Below are 24,720 nucleotides of genomic sequence, written 5' to 3'. Positions count from 1 at the left end.
TAAGACTATCTTTCTCTATCAAAGAGTGTCAGGCCCTTGCTCTTTACAGAGCTACCGAAGTGGTCTCACACGAATTGGTCCTGAGGTTATTTCATAAAGCAATACCCTCACCTGTTCAATAGCGTCTCCCCTAGCCCAGATTTTGAACTTGGTCTTGGACAGGTCAGCGGGGCTAACCACGTGTTCAAACTTGGAGACCACCCACGCCACCAGGTATGTGGACATTGGGACAGAGTTGCTGAAGTGGTCCCATACGAATTGGTCTTGGGGTTTTCTGAAAGAAAATATTGATTTATTTTAGGTTAGGCTTACTGGCTCATTCGGCAGTTTTACAATATTATTTAAATTTTCAACATTGTCGACCAATTACCATCGAGCACGAAAACAACCTGTCTTCTTAGGTAAAACACAGCAAACTTAAAAAAACTCGCTGATTTGGCAGAAAAGGTTTTTATTTATGGACTTACTTGAATTTCTTGGTAACTGTTGTCCACGGCCAGTGACTCTCTAAGGCACTGTAAAAAAAAAGGCCGTTAAACATAGAATTTAAACGGTCAAGCGGATTGTGGGTTCCTTTAGGATTAACCCGGAGTTCACTAAGATTAAGACTCGAGTTTAGTGTAAATATGTGTTTCGGAAGATACCGGGGAACGCAAGTACCGGGTTTAATGGTTGCAGATGACAGGGTAGACCTTAAATTGACTAGTGCAGTGATCAGTGCAGTTGTATGATTATTTAGAGAAATGTTTGCATCATTGTGGACGTTTCATTCTTGAAGAGCAGTTGCTCGTCGGCAACAAAACACATGTCTGGAAAAAACCGGCCAAATGCGAGTCGGACTCGCACACGAAGGGTTCCGTCGCATTACGGAAAAAAACAGCAAAAAATCACGTTTGTTGTATGGTAGCCCCACTTAAATATTTATATTATTCTGTTTTTAGTATTTTTTGTTATAGCGGCAACAGAAATACATCATCTGTAAAAATTTCAACTGTCTAGCTATCACGGTTCATGAGATACAGCCTGGTGACAGACAGACAGACGGACAGCGGAGTCTTAGTAATAGGGTCCCGTTTTTACCCTTTGGGTACGGAACCCTAAAAAAGCAAGTTCATCTAGGCCCTGATGTTTTCCGGTGTGGAAGGTGCGATCTAGCAGTCTCTTTCGTACAAGACCCAGGTAAATAAAAGTAGACCCTAGGTGATGTTGGGATGAAGACCCCGAAGATGGGGATTACTCACTTGTTATCCGAAGAGCTCTCAACCGGCATGTTGGCGATGGCGGTGTAAGCTCGGTGGTGGCCGATGGTAACCTTGTAGGAGGCCTTATACATCGGCTCGTCGAAGCAGGGGAACGCTTTCCGGGCCGATATGGACTCGAACTGCGTCGCCACCAGGTGCCTGTTGACATTACAAGACGATATTGAGAAGAAATTTGGGCCTTGGTCTCCGGAGTGGAGAGATTTATTTTATTTTATGTTAATATTGTCTTCGGTTACCGCGATAGTTACTCATGAAATAAAACTATGAAAACGGATTATATCGCGTATATTGAATTTATAATACATCCCGACGTTTCGAACTCTTTACAGCGTTCGTGGTGGTGGTGTGGTTATTTTATTTTATGTTATTAATTTTAGGCACAGTAACAGCCGGGCTAGCACATGATTGGCGCGAGAGTATCTCGCCGCGACATAGACTACCCGTCCCCCTTTAATTTATACAGTTAGTAAAAGACGGGTAGTCTATCTCGCGGCGAGATACTGTCGCGTCAATCATGTGCTCGGCCTACAGCATACACATTACAATAGACAAAAAAAAACAAGAATCATATGGTTATCGTGCTAAATTTGTACGCACACACATACATATAGTATCTATATAGACTGTTCGCAAAAGTTTAGAACCTTTCTAACTGTGTAGTTTGTTGCGTTCCTCACGATTATTTGGGACTAATTAGAAACAAATAGAGGGCGCTCTCGACCACGGTACTATATTAATATTTTTGTAAGGAATTTAGAATCGAAGAGGATAGAAATAATTTATTCGTAGGTAAGCACACATATAGAAGAGAAAATTATACAAAACAGAAAAACATATGAAGGAGAAAGTGCTACGAAATGGTCTCATCTCAGCATGATGCTGGCGAATTCCAGCGCTGATGATCCGATGAGACCATTCGGTAAAACAATCACGAATTTGGTAGCCGCGAGCCCATCAATGCCAACTGTAGATGGCGCGCTTAACGCTTGACTTTTTTTGCATAGAATTAGACAATTCCATACACAGTCAAAATTATAATTCTTTTCCCTATACTTCATACATTTAAATAAATGAATAAATAAATATTAGGGGATAACAGCTAGGTCCCCTATAAATAATATATTATTTTATTATCTATAGGGGACCTGTTACACATATCAAACCTAGCCCCAAACTAATCAAAGCTTGTACTATGGGTGCTAGGCACGTGCTAGGCGACGATATACATAGATAAATACATACTTATATCATAGAGTAACTTATACTAGAGCGGTACTGTCATAGTAAATTTTGTAACCCCAGTAAATTCACTGCCATCTGTCGACACACTTTAAAACTAAAAATGAAGATTTATAAAAATACGATAAAATGTGTTTAAACATGGATAAATGATTTTTTTTATTTGCATTAATTATTTTTATGATTTTGACCCATGTTCTTTCACTGATATGCGTTAAAATTGTTAAATAACAAACGAAACCGTCAACGCCATCTATACGACTGTAGGCCGAAACTAGTAGCGCCCTCTGATCGAGAATCAAATTTTCTTGATTTTCGAGGCACGTTTTTTCCTTAGACTGTATCCATCTATTACGGAGTTATATCTATCTTTGCCCAAACTAATCAAAGCTTGTACTATGGGTGCTAGGCGACGATATACATAGATAAATACATACGTATATACATAGAAAACACCCATGCCTTAGGAACAAATATTTGTGTTCATCACACAAATAAATGCCCTTACCGGGATTCGAACCCAGGACCATCGGCTTCACAGGCAGGGTCACTACCCACTAGGCCAGACCGATTTAAATTAAACTAATTAGCAAGGTATGGCTGTAGAAGTAAGTATACTCACTCATTATTCCCAGTCTTCTTATCAACATAATTACTAATATAAGCTCCATCCAACCCGTTCACAAGGTTCCCAGAATATGGAATAGTCAACGTATAATTCCTCCCAGCCTCCAACGGCTTGGCCAACTCAATGGTTAACAGGTTGAAAGTATCGTTCAGTTGGACTTTGGTGACGTCGATAGAGTCTCCATCGCTGGATAGGGTGACTTTGTCTTGATCGATGTCGAAGTCTTTGGCGTGGAGGACGATCTTTGATGTCTTAGCGTTGGCTTGAAGCTGGAAAAGAAAGAAATTTAAAATACCGTGTTTCGAAGGGTGTGTTTTGGAGTTTCAGCGTGTGAGTTTTATCAAACCACTCAAACTAAAAACACAAATTTAGTACAAACGCAGAAACTTTTCATATCACGATTGCCAGAATGCACTTAAGGCCGTTCCATCGGGTTGACGCTGTCACTGTCACATTTCGCAAGAAAGAACGGGAAAGATAATGCACGCCAAGTGTCAATTTTGATCGAATTTTGTCGATTTTTATTTATTTTAAAAACGTTACCTTACAATATCGAAATTCGAAAGCTATGAAATTACTATTTAAGTTAAGATTGTTTTTTCTTCTTTTTTTGTTTATAGTATCACATAATAAATAACCGAGTAAAGTTGGATTAAAAGTCCGAGTTAAAGGTTATTTTGGGAATTAATTGTATCGAGCGAAGTGTCAATTCGTGTATCGGAAGCTATGTTATTAAAAATAATATAGTCAAGAACTACATATATTTTTTCCACGTCTACTAATATCAACGCCTCTTAGAAAAACATGATCATGTAAGGATATTTTTAGGTAGGCTCAGGGAACCGCCATAACATAACAACCTAAAAAAAAATCTGTAGCTAGGTAAAAGCTAAAAGCTAGGTATTGGTTGGCGTGGCCACTAAGAGGGGCTTTTAGTCAAAGAGTAGTATAATATATAGGAGAAAGAGAGCCCTCTCGTGGAACTTTTTTGTATCCATTTTGAAGCGCCATCTGTAAATCTGAACAACAAGCATTAACGTCAATATTCATACCTACAGGGCCTGTTTACATATTGATTAATGTTTAGTACGACTTCATACATTTGTTACAAATGTATAAACTCACACTAAACACTAATCAATATGTAAACAGGGTCATATATATATAATTTGTTATATCGAGTTTGCTTTTCTAGTACCCATTAATCAACAACTTTATTATAATATTTGCTTGATGTAAGATATATTGGCAAGTACATATTGTAAAGACATACAGGAAAAGTAAGTACAATACAATGTTACACAAAGCATGATTTTAACAAGAAAATTATAATAAAGTAGCTCGTTAAATACTGGACAAAATAAAATAATAAGGTGAGTATAAATTGGAAAGAAAAGATAGATGATATTTCATAATTTAAAATTCAAAAGTTTATTACACAAGTCGATATAACATTTACATGAAGAAAACATCGTCACATTTACAAATACAGGAGCCAAAAGTTTACTACACATGTCGATATAACATTTACATGAGGAAAACATCGCAACATATACAAATACAGGAGGCAATATCTACCTCATGCATGGGTAAACATAACTTTACTTAACCTGCCTAGTTTCCCACTCATCTACTCAAAGGTTATTTGGAAGAGATCCCTTATAGGGATAAACTCGCCTTTGTACTTCCATTACTATATGTTTATGTTTATCAAAAAATGTTCCTAGTTAAACTTCTTATACCTACACAGTTTACACAATAAATATTTCTGATTTCTGATAAAGTATTTTTGTAAACCTGTGTTGTGTACAATAAATTGATTGCTACTGTGTGTGTGGTGGACTTGGTCACTTTTTCTTCAGTGTATGATATCTATTTCAGTTTATAAAAAACATATACTTTATACCACAATAAACGTATCACACGATAGCAATTGGAAGAGACCGGGGAATTAGCGTCATGGCTCTTAGAGGGAAAGATATTATGTAATAAGAAAAAACCGATTAAATAAAGACTTTTTTATATGTACATACACAACAATCCATGGAGCCTAGGCTTTCGTTAAAATTTACAATATAAAGCTAATAAGAACAGGTGAAGGCCTACCAATTAGCGTTGGGAGCTTACTATCACACCATGGCAATTAGCGTCGTGGCTCTTAGAGATAATGATATTATTTAATAAATAAATAAAAACGATTAAATAAAGATATTTTTATGTACATTTTCAAGCTTAGCAAGCTTTCAGTAGGTAAATAATTTATTACAAGTACACCATTTGTCTATAACAGATTTTCTCTTTTTTGCTGAAAGTCCATGCATTTTAGTATGAAACAATTTATAAGAAAATCAAATAACCTAAGCCAAAGCAGACATTAAAAATGTACAGATGGACATAAATTTATATTAAACATATTAGTTTTTTTTATCAAAATAAATATCTGCCAAATTGTATTTATACTAAACGTTACAATACAGTCGGTACAATATAAAAATGAAGCAAGGAAATTAAATTCGATTCGTCAATAATACATTCAATTTGGAGATATTAAAGGTCCCTAATGTCAAAAAAACAATATTTATTTTGATGAAAATAAAAGACACGAATTCCATATAACTTTGGATATGAACATCCGACCAAAATGACATTTTAACATAACGGTAATAAATAGTGAATTATCTATCTAACAAAATGTAAACACATTGTGAGGTGTATGAGGAATGTTATGAAATTGAAGGAAGCGAAAGAGGTATGTCAGGATCGTAGCAAGTGGAAATCCGTGGTCTCTGCCTACCCCTCCGGGAAATAGGCGTGATTATATGTATGTATGTATGTCTGTATGTATGTATATCAGTAGATACAACTTATTGCCTATAATTTTAGTAACAATACGTTTTGGTTCTGATATGTTAAGTGTGCATCACGAAATGGACCCAACTCAGCGTAATGCTAGATATAAAGCCAGCGCTGGTCTTCCGTGCGGTCCTTGAAGTGAGAAAGGCTTAGGCACATGTTAAAATGAAATTATTAGCAAAGTGCAGTCGGTGGAGGGAGAACACACATAATATTATGGAATGTCCCACATGAATTCTAGCAGCATCAGTTTGATAATTTCACTCCCGTAGAGAAGCCCACAAAATAAGGACAGCAGCACCCGTCGTGCACCTAGCCTAGCGAATATGAAATATGTAAGTAATTGTTTTGCGTCAGGAGACTAAGCTAACAGTCTTATAAACGAATGCTACGGAATACACAACTAATACGTGTCCAATAAGTCAAAATTGTACCATATTATAGAGACGCATAGTCTTTACGGTTAATGCATGAAGTTTGGAGATGTGAAAGGTCCTTCCTCATCATCTTCCGTGCGTTATCCCGGCATTTTGCCACGACTCATGGGAGCCTGGGATCCGCTTGACAAGTAATCCTAAGAATCGGCGTAGGCACTAGTTTTTACGAAAGCGACTGCCATCTGATTGGTTATGTTGTGTTTAATTCCTTCGAATATAATTGTGTTTATGCCACTGTGGTAAGTTTAATTTCGCCTAATAATCTTTTCATCGCTTTGCCAGGTGGAAGTGAAAAATATTCACACAACAGCCTGTATTAGCACTTCGGACTCTATTTGTACAGCGAGAATGCCATATTTTTTTTCTTTTAGTGAATAGCGTCGTCCTTTAGGGTGCTTCGTTGATTGTTATTGCATTTTCACTAAAAGCTGAGCTGGTTTCGTCATGTGCTGCACAATGTCATACTGTCTGGAACGCGGCAGTGCTTGTATGAAAGTCCCCTTTTGGGCAAACGGTTATCTTCCATTTGAAGTTGTTTTACCTTAAGCTGCACCTCACGTTTGTTCGAACCTGAAAGAAAACAAAATTATAATATTATACGTATAATTTTTAATAAATTTTGGTTTTAGTCTGTCACTATAAATTTAAGTTTTTTATGTCACCAAATTTATTGTTAATACACCTTTTTATCATCAACTGTATTTTTATTTCTACAATAGGCTAAGATGACAAATTTTTATTTATGGTATCAATCGATCAGGTTTGTTTTTAGGATGGGATGAGATCCATTGCAAAAGACAAAAGTCAGAAATGATAGTCAAAGTCCGACGTCAACTACTGATGTGGAACACATACGGGCAGAAACAATGCCACTAACGGGAGCACACGCTCACACGCAACTAGCATACAGGGTTAAGCATTCCCTAAGTAAGGCTACAGACGAAAATCGCTAGTAGGCTATATAAACGCCCCATTGTAAAACTGTATCCTCGTCTATCATTCCAAAACTTAATCTTCTTGAGCGGTTGTTCAATATTCTTGCGGTATGCGGCCGGAGCGATAATATAAGTATATCAACTTTAGCGGGCTACAATTGCTATTCAATATTGTCCTGTCTCGTTGGCCAGTAGTCCTAGTAGTAGTACCTTCGAGTTTTTATGTAAAAGAGGTTATGCCGAAAAGGAATTTGGCGCAGCAGCGCATAATGCAGAGGTGGTGGCATTATAATCACACACCAGGAATACTAATCCACACCTTTTTGTAAAACAAAATATAACTAAATGTCAAAACTAAATGTAACTAAATATAACTAAATGTTATTATATATCTTGTTATAATAATTGGTGACGTTATAAATACATATTTACCTTCATCTAATGTCTTTCTTTTCGAACGACTCATCACACTATAATTATGTTCTGCAAATACAGAAGAATCTGCAGTACATATGTTGTTGATGATGGTAGGCACCTCAGACTGTTGTGTAGCGGGCGTAACTAGAAGAAAACAATACAAATAAATCTACATAATCATTGTTTAGGTAAGTACTTCCGAAAATAGGAGACCTAACAATTTCACCACTATTTCATAACTATCGAGACCTTAGAAAAATATTTAGTATTCATGTTTCTCACATGTATTTTAATAAAAAAATAAATTAATGGTAATTGATTCCCTTTTTGATCCAGAATCAAAATACAGAAAAGAAAATACAGCTTTTTAGCGCTAAGAGCCCTATATCACACTGGCGATTTACGAAACTCACCGAGACTCAATTAGGTTGTGTTGTTTTATCGCAGAGTTCTTATGGCCACTTCCTATGTCCATCATCAGATAAGCTCGATGGAACCATAATATGTACTGTATTGTCACCCGACTTACATAATAAGTAAGTGAACTTTTAGGTCAACCTAATAATGAGAAGTTGGTCTAGGTTTGTAAGATTTGACCCGAACATGCGTACAATATATACGTACATACAAATATTGCTAGAAAAATAAAAGCTTGTAATAAAAACCGGTCAAGAGCAGGTTGAGCCATGCTCAGTGTAGGGCTCCGTAGTTACCATTCTGTCCAAGAGAAGACCTATCCAATAAGTCCAATAACACGTTGGATGTTGTACAGGTTAACATAGGGTTGAAGCGAAAAAAATACGTGTGGGGGAGGTACGCTAAAATAGTTATTTACGATACAAGTGCGGAAAAGAGAAAATTCGAAACGAGTGGCGATAAATTAAAACACGACCGCAGGGAGTGTTTTAAATCGACACGAGTTGCGAATTACCTTTTCGCACGTGTATCGTACAACGTTTTACAGTACATATGGCCCTTTAAACTTTCGACATATGGACGAAAAGTGCTCTTTACGCACTAGTGCGAGAAAGTAGCACCATATGTACTGTAAAATATTTTTTCACCTCAGCAGCTCGAACAAGCCTACTTTCGTCACTCCCTGGAGTGACGAAAGTGCGACTTTCCTCACTCCAGGGAGTGAAACAATGTAGCTTTTTAATTTAGTGAAGGCCATGAACTTCATACTACGGTACGGTACGGTACGGTACGGTACAAATAACTATTTCTAGTCTTTATTCTACCATTTGTCGGCATCATTGTTTTTTATATATCCATATCAAATTGCAGCTTTCTAGTACTAAGGCACATGGCACACTGCGTCCGATTCCGACGTGCAAGCGGAATGTCGCTATAATACGCGCATAGCGTTTTATCGCTAAAATACCGGAGCGATGTGCGAATCGGATGCCTTTCGATCATGTAACAAAGCTACGGACGGACAGACATACAGACAGGCATGTAGACGGACATGGCGAAACTACAAAATAAAAGCTTCCTCGGTATGTAGTTGACTACTACTACTCATGCTCTTCAATCCTATATCACTTCACTTGACATAATAGAAACCATCAAATACCTGGCATAGAAGCAGCAGAATGAAAGATGTGCTGATAGTCAATTCTAGGAGCAAATGTTGGGCGCTGGCAGTGCCTGGTGCCTGAAAGTATTATAAAGCTTATATTTATAAAAAAGAAAACTCCAACGTTATGCTACGACTTATGACATAAAGGGTCAAACTCTTCAGTAGACTTAGAGGTGTCATTCATAATTCTAAACTATATGTATCTACTTCGTATTTTTTACATTAGAAAATTTAGAAAGAAGGTAAGCGATTTTGAAGTGTCTTTTTATTAAAAACACTCTTGAAAAATAAGTCACAGCAAATATATAACAATTATAAATCATAATCATGCAATGAACCTGCTTTCTGTAGGTACCTAGTAACTAACACAGTACGTCAGTATAAATCCAATGCGTTTATGTATTGCCTGCGTATATTATTTTTAACTGTCCATAGCACGCAAGCGTAGGATTGAGACTAAATTATATTGCCGTCCCTCTACCAGATAAATTAAAAATATAAAACAAATCAAGGACTACCTGCAGGGCTTAAACTTTTTAGCTTCATGCAGAATTTCACCTAAATCAGTTGAATCGGTTCAGTTGTTTAGCCGTGAAAATGATAAAGAGTCAGACAGAAATATTTTCACGTTTATAAGCCACCTCTCAACTGCCTAGCCTCTCGGATCATGAATCGTCAAGCCCCAATCTCAAAACACCACCCTCTACCGTCTTCAGTCTTCACTTCTCACACATACCCCTCACCTCTTAGTCTCTTTAGTCATTTCCAGTACTACCTACATTGTAAATAATAATACACTCAATCATAATATACCCAATAATAGAAAAGTTCCACTATACCTATATATTCCGTGGTCTACATCACCAGGTCCACCCCCTAACATTAGTAGTTTTCCGGATTAAATGCTTGAGTTACTTTATAAGAAACCGAAATCACCATATACGTGCCTTAAAAAAACTGGACAAGTGCAAGTCGGACTCGCCCACCGAGGGTTCCGTACTTTTTAGTATTGGTTGTTATAGCGAACATCATCTATCATCTGTGAAAATTTCAACTGTCTAGCTATCACGGTTGATGAGATACAGCCTGGTGACAGACAGACGGACAGCGGAGTCTTAGTAATAGGGTCCCGTTTTTACCCTTTTGGTACGGAACCCTAAAAATCAAGGAGTTCCCTCAATTCCTCATGGATAACATATATGTATTCCAACATTACTATCATCAGATCCAAAAAATATATTATGCGACCACTATGGAGGTAACGTCTTTCAAATTAAAAAAAATAATTGTTCAAATCGAACCACAGTGCACAGGAAGGTGTCGGAGTAATCTCTGAACATACTGCATATTATAAAACTAGCTGTGCCCGCGGCTTCGCCTGCGTGGAATTCGGTCTGTGTCAGTAAGCGGCTAATTCACCCCTAATTTATCTCCCTGTCCCCTGGAGACAGAACTTAAAGTAAAGTTGACAGATGGATGCGCTAGAGGACTGTAGTCCAGATAAAATATTTTACAATTAGGTACCTACCACCAAAGATAGATATAACTCCGTAATAGATGGATACAGTCTAAGGAAAAAACGTGCCTCGAAAATCACGAAAATTTGATTCTCGATCAGATGTCGCTACTACCTTTTGCCTACTCTCGTATAGAGGGCGTTGACGGTTTCGTTTGTTATTATTTAACAATTTTAACGCATATCAGTGAAAGAACATGGGTCAAAATAATAAAAATAATTAATGCAAATAAAAAAGATCGTTTATCCATATTTAAACACATTTTATCGTATTTTAATAAATCTTCATTTTTAGTTTTAAAGTGTGTCGATAGATGGCAGTGAATTTACTGTGGTTACAAAATTTACTATGACAGTACCGCTCTATAATATTATATCCTCTTTGCTACCACTAAATAAAATTACACTCCAAAATGAATATTTTTTTTGCCCTTATTCAAATTTTTGACGTGATTTAAACGGCAAAGAGTAGTAGGTGTATATCGAACGATACAGTACCATTTTTGTATTTTTACGTCCTTGACTGTACCTATGCAAATCGGGTACACTACATAATTCCGAATTCGGGGTTTGCAGGTTCGCAGTTCTGTCTAATTTATTTATGCCGAATTTTTATGCCAAAAATATTCTATGCCGAATTTAACATGATGCGGCACGACAGGTACCCGTAATAATTACTAAAACGTGAGTCTTCATTTGAATATCACGGATTTCATTTTTCCGATCTTGTAAAAAACCGAATTTCTGAATACCGAATTGTTTTATTTCCGATCGGACAATTCGGAATTTAGGAATTCGGAAAAATTTTTTTTTCGGAAAAGTGTAAAATCGGAACTTTAAGCTTTCTGTCAAGTGACAATCGGATTTTAAGTTTTCGGAAATAGCACATTCGTGATTTTATTCCATCGTGTTTTTAAAAATCGTAATTTTGATATTTCGGACTTATAAATAATCGGGATTATGAAAGTCGTGGTTATAAAAATCGGAAAAACGTATTTCGGAATATTTGGGTGTTCCCATCAAAATCATGTCATCCAAATCGGTCCTCCAGTAACATCAGTCTAAGCATGACGCCGGCGGCGGGCAGCGTCTGCCCCTTTTTTTTGTTTTCGGAGTGGGAAATGCATCTGCCCCTACGACTTGTTGATGGTCATAGCGAAGCAGACGCTCACGGGGACCTGTAGGCGCTTGAAGCGGAACGGGAAGTTGCTCGGAATGAGGGGGATACGCGGGATGAACACGGCTTCTCCGGCGCCACACTCCGTCAGGATCTGCGCCTACATATGTATTACGTACGATGTATTTGGGATCACAATCGAACTCGCGCTGGCTTGCCGTTTCAGCCGAAAGCGAAGCGACCTGCCTAGCTAGAGCGCCACTGAGTCTCTCACCGTGGTTTTTCTCAGAATCCTGAGACCGTGCCCCTTGTGGCCGCAATGCATTGCGAGACTTTCGCGAAAGATTCGATTTTTTTCGGGAAGGCATGGTAACGCGTTTAAGTCCCAAATCGTTTGACATTTACTGAAAAATGTTTTTTTTTAAGTACCCACCTTCGTGACCATTATTAAGAGGAAAGGGCACGGCCGCTTCTCCATGCAAACGTAGTCTCCATTTTTTTGGTTAAAAACTACCCTATGTTCTTCCACGGGACTCAAACTATCTCTATACCAAATTTTATCTAAATCGGTTTAGCGGTTTAAGCGTAAAGAGAAATTAAAAAAAGTTTATTCATATTTTTTGTGTTTTCACTCGGGAATGGTGTGTCATTTTCGGGAGTGTCATTTTGATATCATAAATGAATTCGGCATACCCGATTTATACAAAAACGATACCTAACTTGGCCTAGTAGCTAAAATGATATAGTTATCATAATAAACTTTTTAACCCCTTTTTCACCACCATAGGGGATGAATTTTTACAAACGCTGAAATAATTTTCTTGCTTTTTAATATAATAACGTTTTGCAAAGTTTTAAGTTCCTAGCTTAAAATAAAATTTGCACCCTAAGACAAACTTTCATCCCCTTTTCAACCCCCTGAGGGGTTAAATTTTCGAAAACGTCAAAATTAGTTTTTTTGTAATCGTCTATCATACCTTTCTAAGAAGTTTCAAAGCATTTGTAATGGATTCAAACTTTCAACCCCCTTTTAACCCTGTTAGGGGACGAATTCTTGAAAACGCTAAAATCACTTTTCCTGTATTATAATAATATGCCCATTATACAAAGTTTCAAGTAACGCACTCAAAAAAAAAATTGATCTCCATACAAACTTTCAACCTCTATTTCACCTCCTTAGGAGATGAATTTTCAAAAACGCTGAAATTAGTTTTCTTGTATTTCAATAATATATCTTCTTACGAAGTTTTAAATTGCTAGCTTAAAATAAATCTTGAACCCCATACAAACTATCATCCCCTTTTTAACCCCCTTAGGGGTAAAATTTGTCAAATCTTTATAGCCTATAACCTGGCCGTGGATTTTTTCGACAGATTAGTAAAGTTTGCATCAAAATCCGTTCAGCCGTTTTCATTAGTTGCGCGGTCAAATAAACAGACAAACAGATAAACAGACAAACAGATAAACAGATAAACAGACAAACAGATAAACAGACAAAAATTCTTAAAACTGTTGGAATGTGTTCTGTTATCGATTCTAAGTATCTCCAGCCAATTTTTTTTTCAAATAACTTCCATGTACAGACTTTCGACCCTCTTCCGCTTTATTATATGTATAGATAACATTATTATCAAAAAATCATCATCATCAGATTCACTTCATCAAATTGATGGTTTTCGAGAGAAAATGTTCGAGTTGCTTAAGAAAACACCCAACTCACTATACATGTAATGTACCTTTAAAAATCGGCCAAGTGCTAGTCGGGCTCGCGCACGAAGAGTTCCGTACCATTACGCAAAAAAATCACGTTTGTTGTATGGGAGCCCCACTTAAATATTTATTTTATTCTGTTTCGAGTGGGCCCTCCACACTCATGCGCGAATCACGGCGGAGTATTTGTTATTATAGCGGCAACAGAAATACATCATCTGTGAAAATTTCAACTGTCTAGCTATCACGGTTCGTGAGATACAGCCTTGTGACAGACGGACAGACAGACAGACAGATAGACAGACAGACAGACAGATAGACAGCAGACAGAGTCTTAGTAATAGGGTCCCGTTTTTACCCTTTGGGTACGTAATCCTAAAAATTGAGGACCTCCTTTCAAACTAAAAAATAATTACTCAAATCAGTCAAATCGGATCACGGGTGTCGGAGTTATCGGCGAACATACATAAAAAAACTGGCCAAGTGCAAGTCGGGCTCGCGCACGAAGGGTTCCGTACCATTACGCAAAAAAACGGCAAAAAAATCGCGTTTGTTGAATAGGAGCCCCACTTAAATATTTATTTTATTCTGTTTTTAGTATTTGATGATAAAGCGGCAACAGAAATATATCATTTGTGAAAATTTCTAATGTCTAAGCACTCACGGTTCATGAGATATAGCCTGGTGACAGACAGACGAACAGACGGACAGAGGAGTTTTAGTAAAGTCCTAAAAATAAGTTGGGCCAAGCCATGCATTACCTATTTGTATCATTTCGTATTAATACATTATGTATTATTATATCAAATTTGAGCGTATAGCGCGAGCTAGGTAGTGCTAGGTGTTGGACATCTGTCGATTAAATAAAAAAAAACACACACACACACACACATGTACGTAATTACGTGACGCACAGTTAGTATGTGAGTGCAAGGATTGTTATTTACCTGGGGCCACCCTGGGGCAGAAGTAGCGAAATGAAAGGTAGGTTGATTGTGAATCCCAAGAGAAGTACTTATGTTGGGCGCATGATGTGCCTGAAAAAGCGTATTAAACATATGTTTACATACAAAATTTATGTTAAATATATTTATATCATTTATTTAGAGTTCAACGAGGGTGCGTAGTTTTAGGGTCGACAACGTGCACGTATAACTATAACAGTAACACCTCTGGAGTTGCAGGCATCCATAGGCTACGGTGACTGCTTACAATCAGGCGGGCCGCATGCTTGTTTGCCACCGACGTATTAAAAAAAAAAAAGTATATTTATCGGGTGGAAAAATAGGTACGTAGGTAGGTTTGGGACGCAGGTACCAAATCCCGAGCTAACCGAAATTACGATTCCAAAGTACCGTTAACAGTATACCTATATTGCTATAATTAATAATTATAATAATAAGCCCAGACACTGGTGAAGTGATGACTGAGTGAGCGAAAGCAAGCGAAACATCTCCTTTTCAGCTTAGGTAGGTAAATATGCTTTCGTATGTACGCCGTTTGTCATTTCTCAATCGATTCTCATGACATTTTTGAGCTTTGATAATTAGATACATTCGTTTTGCACTTTTTACAAGCTTTTATTTAACTTGACTGTTAGGAGGTAGGTATGAACTGAATGTTAGTTAACCTGGGTCAAATCTTGGATGTTAAAGCAAATTTGACCCACTACTATTACATAAAAACACTACTACTATTAAATAAAAACACTTTGAACTTTACTCGACTTCCGATTAAGCTGAAATTTTGCATACACATGTAAATCGGATGACAATCCAATATTATGATGACGTGGAGCTGATCTGATGACGGAGACAGGACTTGGTCTTGAGAACTCTGTGATAAACCAACGCAAACTAATTGTGTTTCGGATTGTTAGCATTGTCTCGAAGAGTATATTTGCACGGCACGTGGAAAGAAAAGTACCTACCTACAGTCAGCAATAAAAAGTTGTACATACCAAACTATTTTTTTCGCAAAAACTTATTTATATAGATAATCGCAATGACATAAACAGTCACTACCCACATATTTTGGGGCTAATTTGATAAATATTGTGCCTTTTAGGGTGCGACTCTGTACGTCCGCTGTCACGTCGCTAAAGATCTTTTATCTCGAGAAGTCGTGGAGGTATAGAGTAGAAATCAAAACTATATACCTAAGTATAACTCAGGTCTACAGTCCCTTGAAGCTGGGACAAAATCAAACTTCTAAGTTGACGTAAATAAAACCGGCCAAGTGCGAGTCGGACTCGCGCACGAAGGGTTCCATACCATTACGGAAAAAAACAGCAAAAAAATCACGTTTGTTGTATGGGAGCCCCATTTAAATATTTATATTATTCTGTTTTTAGTATTTGTTGTTATAGCGGTAACAGAAATACATCATCTGTGAAAATTTCAACTGTCTAGCTATCACGGTTCATGAGATACAGCCTGGTGACAGACAGACAGACGGACAGACGGACGGACAGACGGACAGCGGAGTCTTAGTAATACCCTTTGGGTACGAAACCCTAAAAAAAGGATACCTATGGCGGAAGGATCGTGAATTACCTGGCGCGGAAGCAGCAGAATGAAAGGTGGGCTGAATGTCAGTTACAGGAGCAACATCTTGAAAGGTGGATGTTGTGGTGGATTCTCATGTTGTCGGCTATGCTCGTAGCGCGTAGCTCGCGCTGGTAGTCATCTGCAGAAAAAAGTGACCCCCCCCTGCAATGGCATTGCTGACTTTACACAAGGCATATAATATGCAAAATTGTTGCATAAGTTCAGTTCCAAATTTGAATGTCATTCGCATTCACTTTTGACGACCTGTCTGGCCTAGTAGGTAGTGACCCTGCCTATGAAGCCGATGGTCCCGTCCCGGGTTCTAAACCGGTAGGTAACGGCATTCTTTCGTGTGATGAGCTCGGACATTTGTTGCTGAGTCATGGGTGTTTTATATGTATTTAAGTATTTATATAAAAGTTTATATGTTATATATATCGTCGTCTAGTGCCCACAACGCAAGCCTTATAGAGCTTACTGCGGGACTTGGATTATTTGTGTAAAGTGAGGTTTAGACTAGCAAGAACTTGCATGCAATTTTCAATACATTGCGGTATCTGATAAACATTTTGAATGAAGTTTACCTTAGTAGGCAGCAATGTAACGTAAATTGGATGCAAGTTCTTGCTAGTCTAAACCTCGCTTAATAATGTCCTATATTATTTATTTATTATTATTAGATTTATTAAATTTAACTGCTATTTTTTGGTACAACTTTAGCACAATCAGTATAGTGATTTAGGCTTGAAAACAGTCAGTCAGGCATACTGTGGCGGTTATAAAATGTTATTATTGTGTTTTTACGTTATACATAATAGAAACTTACCAAGTAGACATAGGGTCGGTACTGCTATAGCATTTAATCGCTTAAAGCGATTCCTATGTTCTTCGGTAAAATGAAGATCGCAAATCCTCTTTTTTTATAAAATTCATAATCTGATGGGGTGCCCAACTTGCCCCCAATAAGCTGAACCCAAACTTTAAATCGATCAGGGTGTTTGTTTGGATTTGGAAAAACGTGCAGCACCGCACCTGAAATAAGTTATTTTTTTAAATAAATTCAAATGGTGTAACATCTGCGTGACCATTTTAACATCTCGAATCGCAGTATATCAACATTTCAACAACAGAAAATGTCTAGTAGTAGTAATTCTAGACAAAATAATTTACCTTTCTTCGAACATCCAAATGCACAACAATGCGGCATTGTAAACTTAGTCAAGCATAAGGACGCTGATAAGCAATTGTGTTATCCCACATTCAATTTGCAAAAAATGTTGACACTATGTTGACACCTTTATTACATTGACATATTATTGCTTATCAAGTTATCAGCATCCATTATTAGTGGCCATTTCCCAAATTTAATAGAAATAAAATATTTTAAATGGCTGAAATATAAAAAGAGGAGCACGAAACAAAATTGTTTTACTTTTAAGTCAATAACAGATACAGTGTTGCCAACATGGGTGCGGGGATGCCACATAAAAAAACCAGTTCCGAGTTAAGTAATAAAGATGACGCTATTTTTTCGAATAAATGGCTCTCTAAGGGACTGTCCCCCCCCTGCTTTTAGTAAATCCTTTTTTTTATTTTTTGTGCTAAAAAAAACACGGTATCTCAAACTTACAACCCCCGAAAAAATTTTAATGTAAAATATTAATTATTTCAATCTATACTTTTGATATATACATTGGTTTTATGAATACAATGAATTTATAAATGCCTATATATTGAATATCATGTATACACCCCACATTGGATCTTCTATTAATATACTTAATCTATGACAGCTAATTGAAGTTTGCTGCATCTATGTGCGTTACCTCTATCTATGGCACTTTCCTGTCAAACATCTCTACAACGCGAACATGGCTCCGTAATTATGATATATACTTTAAATACTAATCTTAAGGAATCTTTTAAGTCTTTTATCAAACTTGGACTCACAATGTTGTAAGTTTATTATTTATTCAATAATAAAACAACATTGGCTGGATTTCGGCATTTTATTGAAGACACATGTAAGTAACCTTCCTTTCATATCCTCGGCGTACGCGAACCACAGCGCACTGATCTGCCAATAGGTTATTGCCCCAGATATAACGCCGTGAGATTGTATCTGCAAAAATATACACCAAGAAGGTGCAAGATACATACGTTTTGAGGTTACATGTGGATCAGACAGATTTGCACTTATCCCCTCGTGCAATCTGTTACATCTTCATCCGAATCCAGCCATAACTTAAAAGATGTCTTCAAAGCATACGGAAATCCCCATCGAGAAGTTGGATGGCATCAATACATACGTAAATTGGAAATTTGCCATGCAAATGGTACTGACCCTTGACGGATTGTGGACTTGTGTCGAAGGTACCAACACCGATGCAACCAATGAAGCCCGTGCCTTGGCCCGTATCTGTCTAGCGATTAAGCCTAATTTATACCAATATGTGCGTGAAGCGAAGACCGCAAAAGACGCTTGGAAGAAGCTAGCAGATACATTCGAGCCGAAGGGTCTTTACAGGAAAGTGCTACTTCTCCGGCAATTACACAAGATTGAATACAAGCAATATAGTGGGATGTCGGATTATATCGAGGCGGTTATGCGGTTGGTGCAGCAACTGGCAGACATCGACAAAACTATCGAGGACGATGAAGTAGCTGAGATATTGCTTTCCGGCCTGCCCCAGGAATTTGACAATCTTGTTTCTGGTCTGGAGACTGCCTGCTTGACAAGCAAATTAAGTAGTGAAGTGGTCCGGACGCGCCTGCTTCAGGAGGAGCATAGGCGCAATGAAGAGGAGAACGCTACAGCTTTACATGTTAAGAAGAAGAGTCCCTTATACTGCAGCTTTTGTAAGAGGAATGGACATACAGTAAAACGGTGTTTCAAAAAGAAAAGGGAGGAGCAGAAGGATCCGCATACTCACTCCATGTATGCATCAGCGAATGCGGCCTGCAGTGAAGATGCTCAAGATTTTATAGTGGATTCAGGCTCGACATCCCATATGTGTTCTAATAAGGACCTTTTTAGTGAAACCCAAGGTAAAAATTCTGTTGTTTTTATTGCTAATGGTCATAAACTGTGTAGTAATGATACCGGTAGGGTTCCTATATGTTCTAACATAAGCCTAAATAATGTTCTCCATGTGCCAGACCTTACCAATAATTTATTGTCAGTGGGACGTATTGCCGATAGGGGATATACTGTCATTTTTACTAAGGATAACTGTCGAATATATAAAGATTGTAAAATCACAGGCAACCAAGTTTTGACTGCTAGGAAAGAGAAAGGGTTGTATAAAGTGAAGGTGCAAGGGCGGCCTGTCTTCGAGGAGGAGTCTCTCAAGCCCATGCACAGGCAAGGGACAGAGAAGGCTCATGCTGCGTCAGATGTGTCTATGGGCAGATGGCATTCCCGTTTTGGACATTTGTCGGAAGAAGGTATGCGTACGCTGGGTGATGGGAAACACTGCATGAATTTTCGTTTTCAGGAAAAAGACATGAGTGGTAGCTGCGTGTCGTGCTTGTCTGGAAAAATGCCTAAGGCACCTTTTCCAGTCAGCACTAGTCGTGCTACTGTCCCAAACCAGCTTATACACTCCGACGTCATTGGCCCGATGCAAGTACGCTCATGGGGCAACGCACGCTACTTGCTGACCTTCACTGACGACTATACCCGAAAAACATGGGGCTACCTGATGAAAAATAAATCTGAGGTGAGTTCCCATTTTATTAATTTCAAAAGCCTAGTTGAGAAACAGAAGGATTTGCCAATTAAAGTGCTTCGCACAGATAATGGTACAGAGTATGTTAATCATAGACTCAGTAGTTATCTTCAGCAGCACGGTATTATTCACCAGACCACTGTACCTTATTCGCCCCAACAGAATGGTGTTGCGGAACATGCAGGTAAAACGATTTTTGACAAAGCAAGAGCAATGTTACATGAATCCGGCCTTTGTAATCGCTACTGGGGAGAGAGCGTAATGTGCGCGATTTATTTAAAAAATAGGTCTCCTACTAGAGCTTTGTCGGGTGACATTCCTGAACGCTTATGGTCTGAGTCTGATGTAGATGTTAGCCATTTACGCGTCTTTGGATGCCTTGCTTATTCTTTGATTCCTAGTCAAAAACGTCGTAAGCTTGATCCGAAAGCGAAAGCTTACATATTAGTGGGTTATGGTGAAAACTGCAAAGGTTATCGTTTGAGTGATCCTGCCAATCCTCGTAACGTAATTCTTGCAAGGACAGTAAACTTTTTAGAAAATAAATTTCCTGGAAAATATGACAGTTGCAAGCCAAGTTGTGGAGATGAATTTTATTTTTATAATGTTGACATGGATATTGGCAATTTTAATAATGTTAATAATTTAAATTCAAATGAATCTAGTCAATGTATTTTAAATGATGAATTAATTTTAAATAATGAATTGAATTTAAATAATGAAGCCAATTTCAATAATGAACGTGATAAATCTGACAAATCTTGCTCAATTAGCCCTCGTCACATTTCAGATGCGGAGTCACCGACGCCACCTGCGTGGTCGCCGCTGTCTGAAAGATATTGTACTGGCGATGAAGGTGATGATGACGCGCGTGATGAAGACTATGTGCCGGTGGGCTCTGAGTCTTCGCTTCCTGCGTCATCACTTGATAGTAATGACAAAGGTAATGGAGCTTGTGACCCGCTGGGCGCTGTGTCTTCTGTGCCGGAGTCTGCTTCACCTGGTAAGGAGTCGATGTCGTCGGCTGTTACCGACACATTTAGCTCACGCCCCGTACGTAGTACGAGAGGTACTGTTCCTGGCAGATTTGACGACTACGATTTATCCATGTTATCAACGATGGCTGATGGTTCATTAGATGAACCCTCGTCATATGAAGAAGCTGTGAACTCGCCAGAAAAGGATAGTTGGTTCGAGGCGATGCAATGTGAGTATAACTCTATGATCAAGAATAATGTTTGGACGCTAGTCGATCGGCCCAAAAATGAAAATATCGTAAAATGTAAATGGGTATTTAAAAAGAAACTAGATGATTCAGGTAAAGATTCTAAATTTAAAGCAAGACTGGTTGCTCGTGGCTTTAGTCAGAAAGAGGGGATAGACTACACTGACACTTTTTCACCTGTTGTAAGGCACAGCACTTTGAGAATCTTATTTTCTCTTGCAACTGAATTAGAACTAGAAATTGATCATATAGACGTTACTACTGCATTTTTAAACGGAGAACTTAATGAACAAATTTTCATGGAGCAACCATCAGGTTTTAAACAAAATGACAAAGTTTGTTTATTAAATAAGAGTATTTACGGGCTAAAGCAGGCTAGCAGAGTGTGGAATACTAAAATACACTCAGTTTTATCACACAATGGATATGTTCAAAGTAAATGTGAGCCATGCATCTACATTAAGAAAACTGAGACTGAATATGTAATAATAGCTCTGTATGTTGATGATTTTTACATCTTTCATAGCAATTGTATTAAAAATGTTTTAAAACTCTTGCAAGACAATTTCGAAGTTCGCCATTTAGGTAAACTACAGAATTGTTTGGGAATGAATGTTCACAGGCAAAATGGCGTAACTACATTAGATCAGTCAGCATACATAAGACGTTTATTAGTTAAGTACAATATGATAAATTGTAAGGCTGTATCCACACCACTGCCTGTAAATAATAAATTTGAAAAGCCAGATAAAGCATGTTTAAATGATGATGCATATAAATATAGGCAATTATTGGGCAGTTTGATGTATTTAAGTGTTTGTACAAGACCTGATATATCATTTGCATGCAGCCAGTTAGGTATGTTTAGTAATTGTTTTAATGAAAATCACTGGCGCGCCGCAAAACGTGTTCTGCGTTATTTAGCTGGTACAGTTAATTATGGACTGTACTTTACCAAAAGCAATAGTTTTGATATTAATGCTTACACAGACGCAGACTGGGCAAACGATATATCGGACCGTAGATCTTACACTGGGTTTGTCATAAAATTAGGCGAAAATGTCATCAATTGGGAGGCCCGAAAGCAACGTTGTATAGCTCTATCAAGTTGTGAATCAGAGTATATCGCTATTGCTGACGTTTGCAAAGATATTTGCTTTGTTAAAAATTTCATTTGTGAAATTATAAACAAAACTTGTAATGTAATTGTATTTAACGACAGTCAAAGTGCACAAAAGTTGCTTCTTATAAAAGATCACTCCCATAAGAGAACTAAACACATAGACCTAAGATACCATTTTGTCAAAGATTTAGTTCAAAGGAAATACCTAAGTGTAAAATATTTGCAAACTGACCGTATGGTGGCAGACGTACTAACTAAGCCATTATGTAGTCAGAAACATAACAACTTTGTGAAGGCATTGAATCTTAAACCGTGTTAAGCTTGTGATAAAATATGTTTTTAATGTTATGTTAAGTTATGCATCATCTCTTGTTCTACTTATGTCTAGCATGCTATTATGAGACATTGTGCATCATGTTAATTTTAAGCTCTACCATACTTGCTTGCCCATGTTTTGTATGTTTATGTAGAGCCATATTTGCAGTTTGCAATCTCAGGATTGATATAATCCAATGTGAGGCGTAAGGAGGAGTATTGAATATCATGTATACACCCCACATTGGATCTTCTATTAATATACTTAATCTATGACAGCTAATTGAAGTTTGCTGCATCTATGTGCGTTACCTCTATCTATGGCACTTTCCTGTCAAACATCTCTACAACGCGAACATGGCTCCGTAATTATGATATATACTTTAAATACTAATCTTAAGGAATCTTTTAAGTCTTTTATCAAACTTGGACTCACAATGTTGTAAGTTTATTATTTATTCAATAATAAAACAACATTGGCTGGATTTCGGCATTTTATTGAAGACACATGTAAGTAACCTTCCTTTCATATCCTCGGCGTACGCGAACCACAGCGCACTGATCTGCCAATACTATACACATGCATGATGAAAAAACACGTTGTCGCGAGTTCGAGTCTCGGCCGAGGCAGTGGGTTTCTCCATTTTTCCGTTAAGTATTTCAAATCATTGTGGTATGGTTAGCAGAGGTCTCTGCTTAAGATAAAATTAACCCAAACACCGCTACAAGTAGGGTTGCCACCCATACTATAATATATAGTATCGTGATATATATTAGTCACTTGTACTTTGTATATATTATACCAAAACAATATAGTACGAAAAATACTATATTTTCATCACTCAAGAATGGGGTATACAAATTTCACCGATATCGCATCGTATGCGACTTGGATTTTTAATTTGCCTCAAATCGGCGTCCTATTTGTTTTCAAATTTCCCAGTAAATACTATATTTTTTCAATATTTTGACAAAAATACTATATGTGTATAGAAAAAAGGTGGCAACCCTAGCTACAAGTTACAATAATTTACCGTTGTCAGAGCAATGTATCTAATATCCCGGCCACATTCTCGACGAGTGGTATGGAAAGTAATGAGGGCAGTGGGAAGTATGCAGGGCAGTATAGCGGCCGATGGCGAGTAGCGCGACCACACTACGTCTCTGCCTACTTCCCTCGCTACTTCCCATGCCACTAATCGAGTGTCTAAAGCGTTTAAAGAGACCAAAATCATAGCACTCCTCAAACCGGGAAAATCGCCGAGTGACGCCTCGAGCTACCGACCTATAGCACTCCTGAGCAGTTGCTACAAGCTCCTAGAAAAGCTGTTGCTAAAGCGCATCGGGCCTCTAATAGAAAAGGTACTACCACCCGAGCAGGCTGGTTTCAGGACTGGTAGAAACTGCGCTGACCAGGTGCTAGCGCTCACGTCCCATATTGAGGCAGGTTTCCAGAAGGGGTTTAAAACGGGCGTTGTTTTCATCGACCTCACGGCCGCCTATGATACTGTCTGGCGGGATGGGTTACTATTTAAACTCCTCTCCGTAGTCCCAAACATCAAGATCATGAAACTCATCTCGAACATGTTAGCGCAGAGGCTCTTTACCGTCTTCCTTGGCAACAAATCAAGCCGGCAACGAAAGTTAAATAACGGTCTCCCCCAAGGCTCGGTTCTAGCTCCTACACTCTTTAACTTATATATCCATGATCTTCCCATCACCAACGTCAGAAAGTTCATCTATGCGGACGACATAGCGCTGTCCACTCAAGCCAAAGACTTTGCTTCCCTCGAGTTAGTTTTGTCTGAAGACCTGGAGAGGATGGCCTCCTTTTTGCGAATATGGCGACTCACTCCTAGCCCCGCAAAAACTGAAGTCACCTGCTTTCATCTCCACAACAAGCTGGCAAACTACGAGTTAAATGTACACTGGCAGGGAAAAAGACTGACGCACAACTTTGCCCCTAAGTACTTGGGAGTCACTTTAGATCGTTCACTCACATTTAAAGAACATCTTACAAAATTGGGTAGAAAACTGCAAACCAGGAACAACATCCTCAATAAACTTGCTAGTACTTCGTG

At 38.1% G+C, this 24,720-nt stretch overlaps 1 protein-coding gene across 4 annotated transcripts in view; it reads right to left on the bottom strand.

Moving 5' to 3' along the window:
• LOC134750476 (aminopeptidase N-like) overlaps nt 1–24,720 on the bottom strand; it is a 54,275-nt gene that overhangs the window by 12,450 nt on the left and 17,105 nt on the right. For all 4 annotated transcript variants that reach the window (XM_063685644.1, XM_063685643.1, XM_063685642.1 and 1 more), the window contains 4 exons: nt 3,124–3,398; nt 1,242–1,400; nt 468–515; nt 112–274 (listed from right to left, as the gene is read on the bottom strand). In XM_063685644.1, the coding sequence (XP_063541714.1) occupies nt 112–274; nt 468–515; nt 1,242–1,400; nt 3,124–3,398 (645 nt within the window). The remainder of the gene's footprint in view (nt 1–111; nt 275–467; nt 516–1,241; nt 1,401–3,123; nt 3,399–24,720) is intronic.

This window comes from Cydia strobilella, chromosome 20, assembly GCF_947568885.1.
Source record: "Cydia strobilella chromosome 20, ilCydStro3.1, whole genome shotgun sequence".
NCBI classification, from domain to species: Eukaryota; Metazoa; Arthropoda; class Insecta; order Lepidoptera; family Tortricidae; genus Cydia; species Cydia strobilella.
Note: the sequence above shows the minus strand (reverse complement) of the source record. Positions and strands in the feature narration are given on the sequence as shown.